The sequence below is a fragment of the Oncorhynchus mykiss genome, chromosome 17 (assembly GCF_013265735.2).
Source record: "Oncorhynchus mykiss isolate Arlee chromosome 17, USDA_OmykA_1.1, whole genome shotgun sequence".
Classification (NCBI taxonomy): domain Eukaryota; kingdom Metazoa; phylum Chordata; class Actinopteri; order Salmoniformes; family Salmonidae; genus Oncorhynchus; species Oncorhynchus mykiss.
This window is the reverse complement of record NC_048581.1, coordinates 53,496,113-53,513,586: the sequence shown is the minus strand read 5'-3', so window position 1 is coordinate 53,513,586 and position 17,474 is coordinate 53,496,113. Positions and strand designations below refer to the sequence as shown.

The window sequence follows — 17,474 nt, the reverse complement described above, 5'->3', positions numbered from 1 at the left end:
CGGAAGAGATTTGATGGAAAGGGAGGTTACATCATTTACAGGCTGAACATATTGGCTACCTTTAAACAGTTGGCGGAGGACCCATATTGTTAGGAAATTCAAAAAGGACGAAACCTCCTCCATCCAACCTAATACGTAATCTGCTCGAGGGGGTTACTCAACCGGCTCATACGAAGCGACGTCCCCTGAATGCCCATCTGCTAGCCTGCTAGCCGCGGCCCGCTAGCTGTCTAGAGCATATTGGACTGTTAGCTGAATAGATCAATTTGCCAATTGAACCCCTCTGCTACACGGAACCCTACTAATCCATCACGACTGGTCTATTGACGGAACCACACGAGGCGAAAACAGACTTTCCTCCGTCACGACGTCCCTCTAAGGCCCATCTGCTAGCTTGCTAGCCCCGGCCTGCTAGCTGTCTGAATCGCTGTGTCTCCAGCCTGCCAACCACTGACTGGACCCCTATGATCACTAATGTCAATATGCCTTGTCCATTACTGTTCTGGTTAGTGATTATTGTTTTATTTCACTGTAGAGCCTCTAGCCCTGCTCAATATGCCTTAACCAACCATGTATGCGATGACATCAGCTGGTTTAAACGTTTCTAGAGACAATATTTCTCTCATCATCACTCAATGCCTAGGTTTACCTACAATGTACTCACATCCTACCATACCTTTGCCTTTGTCTTTTCTATCGTGCCCAGAAACCTGCTCCTTTTACTCTCTGACCCGAACGCACTAGACGACCAGTTCTATTAGACTTTAGCCGTACCCTTATCCTACTTCTCCCCTGTTCCTCTGGTGATGTAGAGGTTAATCCAGGACCTGCAGTGCCTAGCTCCACTCCCATTCCCCAAGTGCTCTCATTTGTTGACTTCTGTAACCGTAAAAGCCTTGGTTTCATGCATGTTAACATTAGAAGCCTCCTCCCTAAGTTTGTTTTATTCACTGCTTTAGCACACTTTGTCAACCCAAATGTCTTAGCCGTGTCTTAATCCTGTCTTAGGAAGACCACCAAAAACCCTGAAACTGCCAAAGGGGGTGGAGTTGCAATCTACTGCTGAGATAGCCTTCAGAGTTCTGTCTTACTATCTAGGTCTGTACCCAAACAATTTGAGCTTCTACTTTTAAAAATCCACCTTTCCAGAAACAAGTCTCTCACCATTGCCGCTTGCTATAGACCACCCTCAGCCCCCAGCTGTGCCCTGGACACCATATGTGAATTAATTGCCCACCATCTATCTTCAGAGCTCGTGCTGCTAGGTGACCTAAACTGGGACATGCTTAACACCCCGGGCCATCCTACAATCTAAGCTAGATGCCCTCTCACACAAATTATCAATGAACCTACCAGGTACAACCCCAAATCCATAAACACGGCACCCTCATAGATATCAATCTAACCAACTTGCCCTCCAAATACACCTCTGCTCTTTTCAACCAAGATCTCAGCGATCACTGCCTCATTGCCTGCATCCGTAATGGGTCTGCAGTCAAACGACCACCCCTCATCACTGTCAAATGTTCCCAAAAACACTTCAGCGAGCAGGCCTTTCTAATCGACCTGGCAGGGGTATCCTGGAATGATATCGACCTCATTCCATCAGTAGAGGATGCCTTGTTATTCTTTCAAAGTGTCTTCCTCACCATCTTAAATAAGCATGCTCCATTCAAAAAAATTAGAACAAGGAACAGATATAGCCCTTGGTTCACTCCAGACCTGGCTGCCCTTGACCAGCACAAAAACATCCTGTGGCGTACTGCATTAGCATCAAATAGCCCCCACGATATGCAACTTTCAGGGAAGTTAGGAACCAATATACACAGGCAGTTAAGAAAGCTAAGGCTAGCTTTTTCAAACAGAAATTTGCATCTGTAGCACAAACTCAAAAAAGTTCTGGGACACTGTAAACTCCATGGAGAATAAGAGTACCTCCTCCCAGCTGCTAACTGCACTGAGGCTAGGAAACACTGTCACAACCGATGAATCCACTATAATTGAGAATTTCAATAAGCATTTTTCTATAGCTGGCCATGCTTTCCACCTGGCTACCCCTACCACGGTCAACTGCCCGGCACCCCCCACAGCAACTCGCCCAAGCCTCCCCCATTTCTCCTTCACCCAAACCCAGATAGCTCATGTTCTGAAAGAGCTGCAAAATCTGGACCCCTACAAATCATCCGGGCTAGACAATCTGGACTCTCTCTTTCTAAAATGATCTGCCGAAATTGTTGCAAACCCTATTACTAGCCTTTTCAACCTCTCTTTTGTATCGTCTGAGACCCCCAAATCTTGGAAAGCTGCCGTGGTCATCCCCCTCTTCAAAGGGGGAGACACTCTAGACCCAAACTGCTACAGACCTATATCTATCCTACCCTGACTTTCTAAGGTTTGAGAGCCAAGTTAACAAACAGATTACCGACCATTTCGAATTCCACCGTATCTTCTCCGCTATGCAATCTGGTTTCTGAGCTGGTCATGGGTGCACCTCAGCCACGCTCAAGATCCTAAACGATATCATTAACCGCCATCGATAAGAGACATTACTGTGCAGCCGTATTCATCGACCTGGCCAAGGCTTTAGAATCTGTCAATTACCACATTCTTATCAGCAGACTCAACAGCCTTGGTTTCTCAAATGACTGCCTCGCTTGGTTCACCAACTACTTCTCTGAGTTCAGTATGTCAAATCTGAGAGCCTGTTGCCTGGACCTCTGGCAGTCTCTATGGAGGTGCCATAAGGTTCAATTCTCGGGTCGACTCTCTTCTCTATCTACATCAATGATGTTGCTCTTGCTGCTGGTGATTCTCTGATCCACCTCTACGCAGGAAACACCATTCTGTATACCTCTGGCCCTTCTTTGGACTGTGAAAACTAACCTCCAGACGAGCTTCAATGCCATACAACTCTCCTTCCGTTGCCTCCAACTGATCCTAAATGCAAGTAAAACTAAAAGCATGTACTTCAACCGATCGCTTCCAGCACCTGCCCACCCGTCCAGCATCACTACTCTGGACGGTTCTGACTTTGAATATGTGGACAACTACAAATACCTAGGTGTCTGGTTAGACTGTAAACTCTCCTTCCAGACTCACATTAAGCATCTCCAATCCAAAATTAAATCTCGAATCGGCTTCCTATTTCACAACAAAGCATCCTTCACTCATGCTGCCAAATATACCCTCATAAAACTGACCATCCTACCAATCCTCGACTTCGGCGATGTCATTTACAAAATAGCCTCCAACACTCTACTCAACAAATTGGATGCAGTCTTTCACAGAGCCATCCGTTTTGTCACTAAAGCCCCATATACTACTCACCATTGCGACCTGTACGCTCTTGTTGGCTGGCCCTCACTTCATACTCATCGCCAAACCCACTGGCTCCAGGTCATCTACAAGTCTCTGCTAGGTAAAGCCCCACCTTATCTCAGCTCACTAGTCACCATAGCAGCACCCACCCGTAGCATGCGCTCCAGAAGTTATATCTCACTGGTCACCCCCAAAGCCAATTCCTCATTTGGCCGCCTTTCCTTCCAGCTCTCTGCTTCCAATGACTGGAATGAACTGCAAAAATCACTGAAGCTGAAGACTCATATCTCCCTCACTAGCATTAAGCACCAGCCGTCAGAGCAGCTCACAGATCACTGCACCTGTACATAGCCCATCTGTAAATAGCCCATCTAACTACCTCATCCCCATAATGTATTTATTTATTAATCTTGCTCCTTTGTATCTCTACTTGCACATTCATCTTCTGCACATCAATCACTCCAGTGTTGAATTGGTATATTGTAATTACTTCGCCACCATGGCCTATTTATTGCCTTACCTCCCTTATCTCACCTCATTTGCACACTGTATATAGACTTTTTCTACTGTATTATTGACTGTATGTTTGTTTATTCCATGTGTAACTCTGTGCTGTTGTATGTGTCGAACTGCTTTGCTTTATTCTTGGCCAGGTTGCAGTTTTAAATGAGAAATGTTCTCAACTAGTCTACCTGGTTAAATAAAGGTGAAATAAAATAAATAATAATAAATAAATAAAACTCTGCCCTCTTTTTAAAAGACAAAACATTGTTTATGTGTTGTTTATTTTGGGGACAAGATTTTAGGTATGCTCACCTTGGATTGGAGTGTAAGAGTGGGTTCATTTCCTTCTGGTAGTGATGGCCCTGTTTGGCCGGCTGAGAACAACAGAACACAACGGATGAGGAAAAGAGAACGTCATAATCTACCAGCGATGCTATAATCATTCAGATTCTAATCTCGGCACCCAGAAGACAGTCTCACATGCAGGCTGGCCGCTCACATTTTAATTTAAAGGCTGTCAGTCACCAGAGACTAATAACATTAAAAGATACCCGCCACACACATTTAGCATGTTGCTATCTTTTCTAACTATCTCATACAGTATTATGTGAAATCACAATCTGCGTAATAACAAAAAAAGCTTCAGTGCACCTCCCTCAGCTGCCTGATGGGGGCGCTGTGGCTACATATGTCACGACAGAGTGCAAAGGTTCTCAGTATTTATCTCAGGACTCTATAATGGCACATTTCCATACAGGATTTACCCCAGTGTTTTACCCAAAATACTTTTCTGTTTCCATCTACGCGGGCCGGCACCGGTGTCTCACCGGGCCATGGCTCCGGCAGACCTGCTCTCACATGGGGCCAAAACCAGGCCACTGGTACTTTTCAGCTGGCAATTACATAACATTGGCTAACTGTGAAATTCAACACCTTCTTATAAAGCAACTGTTTTGATTATGCAGAGTTTGTTGATTTTACTCTCCACAGGTCCTCACGGTCAGCCCTAGCTACGGAAACACCGTTTCTCTAGTATAACAGAACGGAGTATACCCTAGCGTGACACTGATGTTACAGTCGAAAAAACAGCAATGTGAATACAGCACATCAAGCTGTTATGGCAGAATTGGGGTGAGCTGATGTAACTTCTCACGGGTTATGCTATTGTTCTGTGTTATGCTTTTCATAGGCTCCTGGTGTGTCTGCACCCTAACACAAGCCCACTGTGTTCCCGGAACTGTTGCTGTATCGAAATAACTGTTGTTGTTAATAACTGTCTCAGCCTCCAGTATTTATGCTGCAGTAGTTTATGTGTCGGGGGGCTAGGGTCAGTTTGTTATATCTGGAGTACTTCTCCTGTCCTATTCGAATCTAAGTGTGCGTTCTCTAATTCTCTCCTTCTCTCTTTCTCTCTCTCGGAGGACCTGAGCCCTAGGACCATGCCCCAGGACTACCTGACATGATGACTCCTTGCTGTCCCCAGTCCACCTGGCTGTGCTGCTGCTCCAGTTTCAACTGTTCTGCCTTATTATTATTCGACCATGCTGATCATTTATGAACATTTGAACATCTTGGCCATGTTCTGTTATAATCTCCACCCGGCACAGCCAGAAGAGGACTGGCCATCCCACATATGCTCTCTCTAATTCTCTCTTTCTTTCTCTCTCTCGGAGGACCTGAGCCCTAGGACCATGCCCCAGGAATACCTGACATGATGACTCCTTGCTGTCCCCAGTCCACCTGACTGTGCTGCTGCTCCAGTTTCAACTATTCTGCCTTATTATTATTATTCGACCATGCTGGTCATTTATGAACATTTGAACATCTTGACCATGTTTTGTTATAATCTCCACCCGGCACAGCCAGAAGAGGACTGGCCACCCCACATAGCCTGGTTCCTCTCTAGGTTTCTTCCTAGGTTTTGGCCTTTCTAGGGAGTTTTTCCTAGCCACCGTGCTTCTTCACCTGCATTGCTTGCTGTTTGGGGTTTTAGGCTGGGTTTCTGTACAGCACTTTGAGATATCAGCTGATGTACGAAGGGCTATATAAAATAAATTTGATTGATTGATTGAGTGTAAACAATATGATTGTATTATCACCTCCCACTATATAAGGGACATGAAACCATTTATCCTTTGAGTTCTTCCCTGTGAAACCAGAGGTGGATCTCTCCTGCAGCTTCTTGATGAAAATATTCACTATTATATATACTATTAGTCTCTGCCTGATCTTTGGATCGCGTTTTCCACAACAAAGGTGAGCAGCCAGCTTGAGAGAGAGAGAGAGAGAGAGAGAAAGAGAGAGAGAGAGAGCGAGAGAGAGAGCTTGTTTGAATAAGCCCCATTTGCACCATGATTTATCACTCAGGAGAGCTGCCTGTAAATAAGAGCTTAAGGACATAGGAAGGCATAATAGATATCTGGGCCCACTTCATTGCGTCTGCAAATTACAGTATGTGAGTATGAAATGAGCAACACTAACCCCCTACGTCAATGGCAAACGTCCTGAGTAAGACATCTTCATTTGTCCCCCATCTTTGGGGTACATGACTCACCATAGGTATGTGTGTCCAGGTGGATGGCTCATCACTGCTGGTGCTGATGCTGACGTTACATTGGTGGATCTGAGAGGCACTGAGACCTGTTGCTCCTCCCCTCTCCTCTTCTTCCTCCTGCTCCCGCTGTAGACTGGCCAGCATATGTAGCTCCTCCTCCTCCTGCATACGCAGGCTGTCCAACAGACGCAAATCACAGCTACTGGACCCAACAGGCTCATGTCTTCTCTCCGCCCTCTCCTCTCCCACCTTCAAATCAACAACAAACAAAATCAAGATGGATTGCATTCCAGACATTACAGTAAAGGAATTTGACAGCTTTTTTAATGGGCTTTGTGGTTTGACCATGGTGTGTATCAAGCACATGCCCCAAATTCCTAGAATCTCATTCATGCTTTTTCATCACATCCACAAATAGCAAGTTCTGTTCGATCCGTCCAATAAGAAGAAACAGGTCAATGACCTGAGCCCAACCAACCCCTGTGTAAGTGTAACAACGGTAAGTAAATCAGTGTGTTTAAAACAGCATGTCTCAGTTTTCCCATCCGGGGCCCAGCCCAGGCTTGGATATCACCCACTGGCCTGTGGCTTGGCTGGCATGATTGGTGTGTGTGTGTGTGTACAGTAACTCGTCCAGCTATCAATTCAGTAGAAGGCTTGGAGCTCTGTGGTAACTGGCTTTGTCCGAAAGGAAGAACTGGGGCAACCCTGGAGGTTAAGAGAGGATCAATGGCTGCTGGCATGAAAGAGAGCTTCACAGGCCAGTGGGAACCGCAACAATCATCTCTGTCTTCTCTCTCTCTGACAACATTTCAATCAGGACCCTGACTCTACTGTACCATAGGCTAGCTCAGTGGCTACCACACTGACTCAGTACTGGTACCCCCTGTATATAGGGAAAGGGGATACCTAGTCAGTTGTACAACTGAATGCATTCAACTGAAATGTGTCTTCCGCATTTAACCCAACCCCTCTGAATCAGAGAGGTGTGGAGGGCTGCCATAATCGACATCCAAGTCTTCGGTGCCCAGGGAACAGTGGGTTAACTGCCTTGCTCAGGGGCAGAACAACACATTTTTACCTTGTCAGCTCTGGGATTCGATCCAGCAACCTTTCAGTTACTGGCCCAACGCTCTAACCATAGCCTTGTTATTGTTATGTAATTTTCTTGTGTTACTTTTTGATTTGATTTTTTCACTTTAGTTTATTTAGTAAATATTTTCTTAACTCTATTCCTTGAACTGCATTGTTGGTTAAGGGCTTGGAAGTAAAGTCTACCCCTGTTGTATTTGGCGCATGTGACAAATACAATTTGATTTGACTTGATGGGAGGACAGCTCAACAGCCTTCACTTGGCTACCTGCTGGGGACATGGAGTAGGGTGTGTCAGTGGTTGTAAGACTGCAGCTTACTGGGCTGTGTGTGTTCCACTACAATGAGGTGAGGGTTGAGGGGGGTGTCTGAGCCTCATCAGCGACCCAGGCAGCAGGCCTCCTTTGTGGGCTTGGGATCCCTCCACTCCCCTGTCTTTTGTGGACCTCAGGAAGAGTAGCTGCTGTGTCAGCTAGAGCTAATGAGGATCCCTAGAAAAATATTTCAAAAAATACAAAATACTGTGCTCTGATCATGGATCCCCTGGTTCCTCTTAGGAGGAGCGGCTGGAAGGCGGGAAGGGAGTGAGCCCCGGGCACCTCAAGGTGTGACAGCTAGCCCCCCACCTCTCTACACCCTCTCTCTCACCCTCTCTATTTTAAATCGCAGAATCCTTCTCCTCAGCACAGCATGACTGACAAACCTGCTCTTAGATCACTGCTCTGCTCTGCTCTGTACATCACACACTTTAATGTGAGCAGAGGAGATGAGGGGAAGCGAGGGATGAGGGGAGAGACAGGCAGGCAGGCGGGCGGGTGCGACACGGCGTGTCATCATGCCATCAGAAGCTGAACAGCACGATGCCAAGCCCTTTAACAAGCTTCTCTCTACATTTCCTCACTCACTCTTCTTCTATCTAAGCTTCTCTCTCTCTTCTCTTCCTCACTCTCTTCTATCTAAGCCCATCCTGACTGCAACCACTTGAGCATCGGAGAGGAGTCAACCCCGACCATAAAAGAAAGACTGGCACAAAGCAGGCAGCCACATGACTGTCACATCCACTCTTTGTCAAAAGGGACCTTTCCTCTCCCCTGAAAACTCTCTTCAGACTTCTCAGAGTTTCCTGGCTGTGTCCCAAACGGCACCATATTCCCTATATAGTGCACTACTTTTGCCCACAGCCCTGGTTAAAATAATTGCACGTTACAGGGAATAGGGTGCCATTTGGGACACACACCGCATCTTTAATTAAACAGTGGGCTCTCTTCTGTTGTGAGAGGTCAAGGGGAATGACTGTTCTCTCCTACAGTTCCCAGTGATAATTCTACATCCCTCGTTCAACATGCACTCTGCTCCCTCTTTTCTTCTCACTCCCTCGCTCTTTGTGTATCCCTCTACCCACGCCACTGATTCCCTGTTTTCTATCTATTATTAAGCTTTGGCGATATGTCTGTGGGAGAATGAGGATCAACAAGGGGCACCGACAAACTCACTGTATCTATCTGTATCAAAACAGAGATTTCTTTTCAGCTGGTCTGGGACATTTCAACCGGCAGACTTGTAACTACATGTTTTCAGAGGGGGGAAATCCAGGAATTTGCAGTGCTTTTCTATTGATAAAACTACTATACAGTATACTACTGTAAACACAGACCACTGAAGAAAAACAATCACAGAGAACTCTAGGTTTAACTAAATAAAGTACTATAGGCACAAGTAGCTAGTAGGAATCTCAGCTTGAAGAAGCAAAACATGAGGCAGACTGAAGAGAAAATATGAGGACATGCTATACTTTCACCCTTGTGATACATCCATGTCCTGTATATGTGACTACTAGACTATAACTTGAATATGATACATCCATGTCCTGTATATGTGACTACTAGGCTATAACTTGAATATGATACATCCATGTCCTGTATATGTGACTACTAGGCTATAACTTGAATATGATACATCCATGTCCTGTATATGTGACTACTAGGCTATAACTTGAATATTATACATCCATGTCCTGTATATGTGACTACTAGGCTATAACTTGAATATGATACATCCATGTCCTGTATATGTGACTACTAGGCTATAACTTGAAGTTACTGATGATCAGTCTGTTGTCTTGGGGAGGAATCACACGGTGGCACATCTGATGTGTTTTGACAACTGTAAATCCCCGTCGGTTGTGGCATCAGGCATGTGGCTGGCTGCTCAATTAGACTCTCAGACAGGTTCTCCCTCCCTCTTTCTCGCTCCCCCCTCATCCTTCTCTCCTAGGGGCTCCCTCCCTCTCATCCCACCCAGGGCCTCCCTTCCACCCAGGGCCTCCATCCCAGAGTGGCAAGAGACAGTCAGGACTGATGGTCACTTGACAGCTGCTCACTTAATTATAACATGAGAAGTATAGAAGGAAATGGAAGATGGCGGAGTTAACAGCAGAACTTTCTCTCTCTTGGTAAATCATGTGCTTCTGTTCTGTCCCACAGGGCGGGTAAGAGCTTCTGACGAAGACAGTGCGATAATAAGGATGTGATTGTGAATACTAAATTCCTGGCTGCAGACAGACAGTACCTAACCTTGTCTAATGTGGCGTCTCCTCGGGGGATGATCTCTCGCAGAGATCTCCTGCTCAGTGATGTCCTGCTGCTGCTCCTGTCCTGAGTCTGGCTCGCTCCCCCTTTTCTTCCCTCAGGTCCAGACTGGCCCAGACTGCTGTGTCTCTGCCCCTGCCTGGTACCCTGACAGGGTGACCGGCAGCGGGTTGGGACCATCCCAGGCACCTCTAATGTTCTCCTGTATGCTTGGGAGTCAGTGTGGGGAGCCAGCCTGGTTTTACACCCTGCAGGGTCTGTGTGGGTTAGGGTTCGCTCTATGGTAAATGTTCGGTCTGCACCACTGGACCCAGGCCGTGCTCTGGGCAGAGTGTCCTCATCTAGGCCTGATGATCCGGGGATACCAGGGGTGGAGCTGGAGGGAACACCAGGAGTACCCGGGCTGGGGGGGACACTGGACCTCTGATAGAGGAACCTGGAGGAGGTCTCTTCCTGGGAGAAATAGAGAGGAACAGTTTAAAAATAGGATTTTTTTATTTATTTTATTATTAGAATATGAGTAATCGTAGCCAGGCAGGCATATCTAAAAGGACAGAGGAGGCACTGACGCAACACCTTGAAAGAAAAAGACGTCTGCCTCAAGAAGGGAATTATAGCACACCCTGCCACAGATTAATGCAAAAGAATGCGTGTGCCGGCCAGCTAGCTAATAAACTGCTACGGCTGTACTGTACGATTCCATACTGGCGGCTAGCCGTGGGCTGGTATCCCACGTCCCAAATTACTTGCAATTAACTATGGCAGCAGGCTATCTGAAAAGACTCAACATTAGTCTTGCTTAGCTGGCAGAGGCTAAAATGGCTTTAAAGTAGTGTAAAGCGCTAGGCTTTCATCCCGGCTAATGGTCTCGGTAGGTTTGGCTTGAAAGCAGACGGCTCTGGTTCCTGGTTCACTAATGAGGACAACCTGGTGATAGGGCATGTTAAGTTTGACTCCTAGCCCGAACCCTACTGACTCTTCTTCACTCCTCCTCTTCCTCCCTTTTACCTCTCTTCTCATCCTTTTCTTCTGCTGCTTTTCGTTTCATGCTCAGAATCGTATATCATTGAATGGGGCACTGATGTCAGTTTAGAGTCAACACCTCTGGCATGGCCATTTACTAAGCATGATCCAACTGGGACGAGGCATCGAATGTGGATGTCCACTGGGACGAGGCATCGAATGTGGATGTCCACTGGGACGAGGCATCGAATGTGGATGTCCACTGGGACGAGGCATCGAATGTGGATGTCCACTGGGACGAGGCATCGAATGTGGATGTCCACTGGGACGAGGCATCGAATGTGGATGTCCACTGGGACGAGGCATCGAATGTGGATGTCCACTGGGACGAGGCATCGAATGTGGATGTCCATATGAATGAACTATCTAGTAATAATCAGGGATACATTTATTTTATCTTATTTTTTTATTTCACCTTTATTTAACCAGGTAGGCTAGTTGAGAACAAGTTCTCATTTACAACTGCGACCTGGCCAAGATAAAGCACAGCAGTTCGACACATACAACAACACAGAGTTACACATGGAATAAATAAGGAAGAATAATCTGATTTCCCTCGTTGGTAACATTGTATTTTATGTAGTTACACTTTTAGGGCAATCTGTCTTTTGGTTCCGACATACAGTGCCAGTCAAGAGATTGGACACATATACTAATTCAAAAGTTTTTCTTTATTTGTACTATTTTCTACAATGTAGAATAATAGTGAGGACATCAAAACTATGAAATAACACATATGGAATCATGTAGTAACCAAAAAAGTGTTAAACAAATACAAATATATTGGAGATTCTTCAAAGTAGCCACTCTTTGCCTTGATGACAACTTTGCACACTCTTGGCATTCTCTCGACCAGATTCATGGGGTAGTCACCTGGAATGGATTTAAATTAACAGGTGTGCCTTCATTTGTGGAATTTCTTTCCTTCTTAATGTGTTTAAGCCAATCAGTTGTGTTGTAACAAGGTATGGGTGGTATACAGAAGATAGCCCAATTTGGTTAAAGACCAGGTCCATATTATGACAAGGACAGCTCAAATAAGCAAAGAGAAATGACAGTCCATCATTACTTTAAGACATGAAGGTCAGTCTACCACTACTAAAGGACACCAATAAGAAGAAGAGACTTGCTTTGGCCAAGAAACACGAGCAACGGACATTAGACCGATAGATATCTATCCTTTGGTCTGATGAGTCCAAATTTGAGAATTTTGGTTACTATATGATTCCATATGTGTTATTTCATAGTTGTGATGTCTTCACTATTATTCTACAATGTAGAAAATAGTACAAATAAAGAAAAACCCTTGAATGAGTAGGTGTGTCCAAACTTTTGACTGGTACTGTAGGTTAGGGACAGGAGGAAGCTATTTTCAGTGTTTAATAACAGTTTTTTTTTAAGGCCAACTGGGACTATCTGTGGATATGGTAGTAAGCTGTGATGTTGGATATTTGAACCCATGAATTACCTAAAACATGCTGTGTGACTACTGTCTAGTCTGTTGTTTATTCAAATTAACCTTGGTCTCCCAGAGTAATATGATTGGCTGAAAACAAGCAAACAGAACAAGATGGGAATTGAAAGAAAAATAGAAAGCTCCAGAGGTTTTACAATATGTTCTTCTAGACTAGCAGAGCAGCTAACACACACACACACACACACACACACACACACACACACACACACACACACACACACACACACACACACACACACACACACACACACACACACACACACACACACTTAGAGAGACATCAATCAAAGTGGCCTAATTAACAGTAGCAGAGCATATGTATGTTGAAGATGAAACTGATTTCCCTCAGGACAGTAGAGGAGAGAGAGAGAGAGACGGATCAACACAACAACTAAATTATCTTTCTCTATCTCACACACAACTGAATTGAGGATGAACACTATATATTCTCAATTCTAATGGAAGTTAACTAGTCTGAGCCAGCGGAGTGATACGTTTCTCACACAACAAAGTGAATTATATTTCTCATACAGGACCCATAAAAAAATAAACTGAATCATATTTTTTTCTTTCATATAGAAATGGACTGAATGTATAAAAGAACTGACCCTCACTGCTTTTTTGTCTCCTTGCGGAATCCATTAGGCAAAGCCAAGAAAGGAACAATGAGCACCTCAAGGACCCGCCATTTATTCTGAATTTGACTGTTAATGAAAGTCTTAAATCTGAATAATTATATTCCTTCTTAAATTTAAAACCAGTCAAGACAATTTGTTTTCCTTTGAATACATCTAACGATAATAGCCTTTGTACTCGTTACTTATAAAATTCTCCTCATCAGCTCTTTATCAGCAGCTCTTTATTACTGGGTTACATTGCTGTGTAAACACTTTCTTACATTTTATATTTACATTAGAGTCATTTAGCAGACGGTCTTATCCAGAGCGACTTACAGTTAGAGCATTCATCTTAAGATAAGTAGGTGAGACAATAACACATCACAATCACTTTGCACTAATGGTCTCAGATATACGATTTAAGAGTATAATTAGTTATTATATACACTTAGTTGATGCTTTGGTTAAGTTTAAAATCTATCATTTTATTGGCCCATAGAGTGTCTCAACTTTTTTTTTCAGTTTCAAACAATTGCTTTAAGGAAGCAGCTCCTACTGGAGTTGTTGTGTGGCGGTGGTAGGACTGCTTATTCAGGGGATCTGAAGGTCATGGGGGGTCAGAGAGGTTTCTATTGTACAATCTCTGAGGTTCCTATTGTTGAGGTTTTTATTGAGGTTTCTATTGAAGCTAAATGTACCAGAGCAACTAAATGTTTTGAAGAAGAAAAACAATTATGTTGAGAGGACTGTGTCAGGGGGCACAGGGTCTTGTGTGTGTGTGTGTGTACTCTTCATCCTCCAGCAAATCTGGAACAGACCCAGTCGTTTGAGACACATAGACATACCTCCTCACTCTCGCTGGCGAGGAAGTCGTCGTCTGGCCTGGCCCCCCTGTGCCCTCCCGTGTCCTGCTGGCCGTAGGTGTCAGTGGCCTGAGCTGCCTCCTCAGTCCAGCAGGTCTCTCCATGTCCCTGGCCCTGTCCCTGGTCTCCATATCCTTGTCCCTGTCCTCGCTTGGCTGAGTGGGGCCAAGAAGAGAAGGTGAACACGTTTTCCACTGAGAACTGAGGCTCAGAGACTTCATCCACATCACTCTCCCCTTCACTGTCATCACTGTCCGAGTCCTGCAGGGGTAATGGTGATGGGGGGAGGTCAGGGACAGGGGTCGACTGGCCAGACAGAAGCTCTGGAGAAGATTTGGAGGGCTCCAAACAGGTTCTGTCCTCGTCAACAGGTCTGGGAGACAACAACTTGTCTAAGAGAAGAATAACAACAACAACAGCTTTACAGTCAATAAAAACATGAGACTGCTCTGATTGTCTTCTCCAATGGTTCTTGTTGACTCGATTTGCTCGTCCCGTGATCGTTAGCTACAACTGTATCATTGATACTAAAACTAAGTTCCACCTTACTAAATTCATACAATGAAAACACAATGCCTAACCTCGGATGAATGGATTGCACAATCCATGAGGAGTATTCAATATCAGAGTGCGTAGGCTGCTAATGCACAGCCCAAGCCTCTTGTGTAAGACACCCCTCTTGAGTCAACGAGCAATGGTGATGATGAATCCAGAATAATGACAGAGATCTTATTACAGTGATCAATGGATCCATCTTAATTTCTTCATCATCAGGAAAACCTCCTGCTGTTCTCTGCCTGCCTGGGTTCATTTTCATATATGCAAATAACTACTGCCTAATCACAGTACGGCAGAATGAAATGAATTCGATTATGGCATGGTTGCCAAAAGCGGGCCTGCGTTAATTTCCACTCCTGCATAGATGTATATATTTTGGTCAGGTTTTTGTTAATAGAGGCATAATGCCTTAATGAGCATTTCAAATATGCATAAGCGTAAGCCGAAGCATTGAAAACGATTGCGAATGTATTTGTCTGTGGTATGCAGGGAGGGACTGGGGGAGAAAAACGCTTCGCCTTGGTAGAGCGGGGCTCACCCGCCGGCACACAAACGACATCATTAGTAGTGTGGGCGCCATTCTGCCGCAGAATCATCGCTCACACACCCATACCTCTGCCCATGGGGTCTGTCTACAGGCCCTGGCATTAGAAAACACCCAGGCAGGAACACACTGCTCCAGAGGCCTGACTGCATGTCATCCAAGCTGATTAATAGTAGCGTTGGCTTATTGCACACAATGACATTGGCTGTATGTGTATGTATGCTGTGAAATGTTCACCAATGGAGTCCAGGCCCACTTAGGAGGTCCAGACTTGGAAAACATCATGTTCATTCACTCCAGTGGAGGCTGCTGAGGGGAGGACAGCTCATGATAAGGGCTGGAATGGAGTGAATGGAATAGTATCAAACACATGGGAACCATGTGTTAGATGTTGATACCTCTCCACTTATTCCGCTTCAGCCATTACCACATACCCGTCCTCCCCAATTAAGGTGTCTCCAAACTCCTGTGATTCACACACTCAAGAGCCCATCCATCCACTATGTTCAAGTGACTCTCATCAGACCAAACGTAACTAATGAATCCTAATACTTTCAGCGAGCTAGGCTCTATGGCTGCTTCCCAAATTAAACCCTATTCCCTAAGTTGGTGGTTGGAGATATCCCTCTAGTGGTGTGGGGGCTGTGCTTCGGCAAAGTGGGTGGGGTTATATTCTGTCTGTTTGGCCCTGTGCGGGGGGTATCGTCGGACGGGGCCACAATGTCTCCCGACCCCTCCTGTCTCAGCCGCCAGTATTTATGCTGCAATAGTTTATGTGTCGGGGGGCTAGGGTCAGTCTGTTAAATCTGGAGTATTTCTCCTGTTTTAGCCATTGTCCTGTGTGAATTTAAGTATGCTCTCTCTAATTCTCTCTCTCTTTTTCGCTCTTTCTTTCTCTCCTTCTTTCTCTCTCTCGGAGGACCTGAACCGTAGGACCATGCCTCAGGACTACCTGGCCTGATGACTCCTTGCTGTCCCCAGTCCACCTGGTCGTGCTGCTGCTCCAGTTTCAACTGTTCTGCCTGCGGCTATGGAACACTGACCTGTTCACCGGACGTGCTACCTGTCAGACCAGACCTGCTGTTTTCAACTCTCTAGAGACAGCAGGAAAGGTAGATACTCTGAATGATTGGCTATGAAAAGCAAACTGACATTTACTCCTGATGTGCTGACCTGTTGCACCATCTACAACCACTGTGATTATTATTATTTGACAACGCTGGTCATCTATGAACATTTGAACATCTTGGCCATATTCTGTAATTATCTCCACATAGCACAGCCAGAATAGGACTGGCCACCCCTCATAGCCTGGTTCCTCTCTAGGTTTCTTCCTAGGTTCTGGCCTTTCTAGGGAGTTTTTCCTAGCCACCGTGTTTCTACACCTGCATTGCTTGCTGTTTGGGGTTTTAAGCTGGGTTTCTGTACAGCACTTTGTGACATCAGCTGATGTAAGAAGGGCTTTATCAATAAATTTGATTGATATTTAGTGCACTTATTTTGACCAGGACCCATAGACCTCTGGTTAAAACCAGTAGTGCACCACATTTGGAATTTTAATTCAGTGGCATTCTGGTTAGTGTCCGCCCAGAGATTGGAAGGTTGGGAGTTCGATTTCAGGCCAAGTCACACCAAAGACTGTAAATGGTACCCGATAGTGCCCATGAAGCTCATCACTAAGCTAAGGACCCTGGGACTAAACACCTCCCTCTGCAACTGGATCCTGGACTTCCTGACGGGCCACCCAAAGGTGGTAAGGGTAGGCAACAACACATCTGCCACGTGGATCCTCAACACCGGGGCCCCTCAGGGGTGCAAACCTAGTCCCCTCCTGTACTCCCTGTTCACCCACGACTGTGTAGCCAAGCACGACTCCAACACCATCGTTAAGTTTGTTGACGACACAACATTGGTAGGCCTGATCACTGACAATGATGAGACAGCCTATAGGGAGGAGGTCAGAGACCTTCAGGACAACAACCTCCCCCTCAATGTGAGCAAGACAAAGGTGATCGTGGACTACAAGAAAAGGAAGGCTGAACAGGCCCCCATTTACATCGACAGGGCTGTAGTGGAGCGGGTTGAGAGTTTCAAATTCCTTGGTGTCCACATAACTAAGACCTATCATGGTTGAAACACACCAAAACTGTCGTGAAGAGGGCACGACAACATCTATTCCTCAGGATACTGAAAATACTTGGCATGTGTCCTCAGATCCTCAAAAAGGTGCACCATCGAGAGCATCCTGACCGGTTGCATCACCGCCCGGTATGGCAACTGTTGGCATCTGCCCGCAAGGCGCTACAGAGGGTAGGGTGTACGGCACAATACATCAC

The 17,474-nt window shown here is 45.5% G+C and overlaps 1 protein-coding gene across 1 annotated transcript in view; it reads right to left on the bottom strand.

The window, feature by feature from the left end:
- Window positions 1-17,474, bottom strand: part of cfap20dc (CFAP20 domain containing) — a 54,452-nt gene that overhangs the window by 9,000 nt on the left and 27,978 nt on the right. Inside the window, exons 11-14 of the mRNA XM_021568790.2 lie at window positions 14,019-14,428; window positions 10,042-10,509; window positions 6,377-6,625; window positions 4,135-4,196 (exon numbers count right to left, since the gene is read on the bottom strand). Coding sequence (XP_021424465.2) covers window positions 4,135-4,196; window positions 6,377-6,625; window positions 10,042-10,509; window positions 14,019-14,428 — 1,189 coding nt within the window. The remainder of the gene's footprint in view (window positions 1-4,134; window positions 4,197-6,376; window positions 6,626-10,041; window positions 10,510-14,018; window positions 14,429-17,474) is intronic.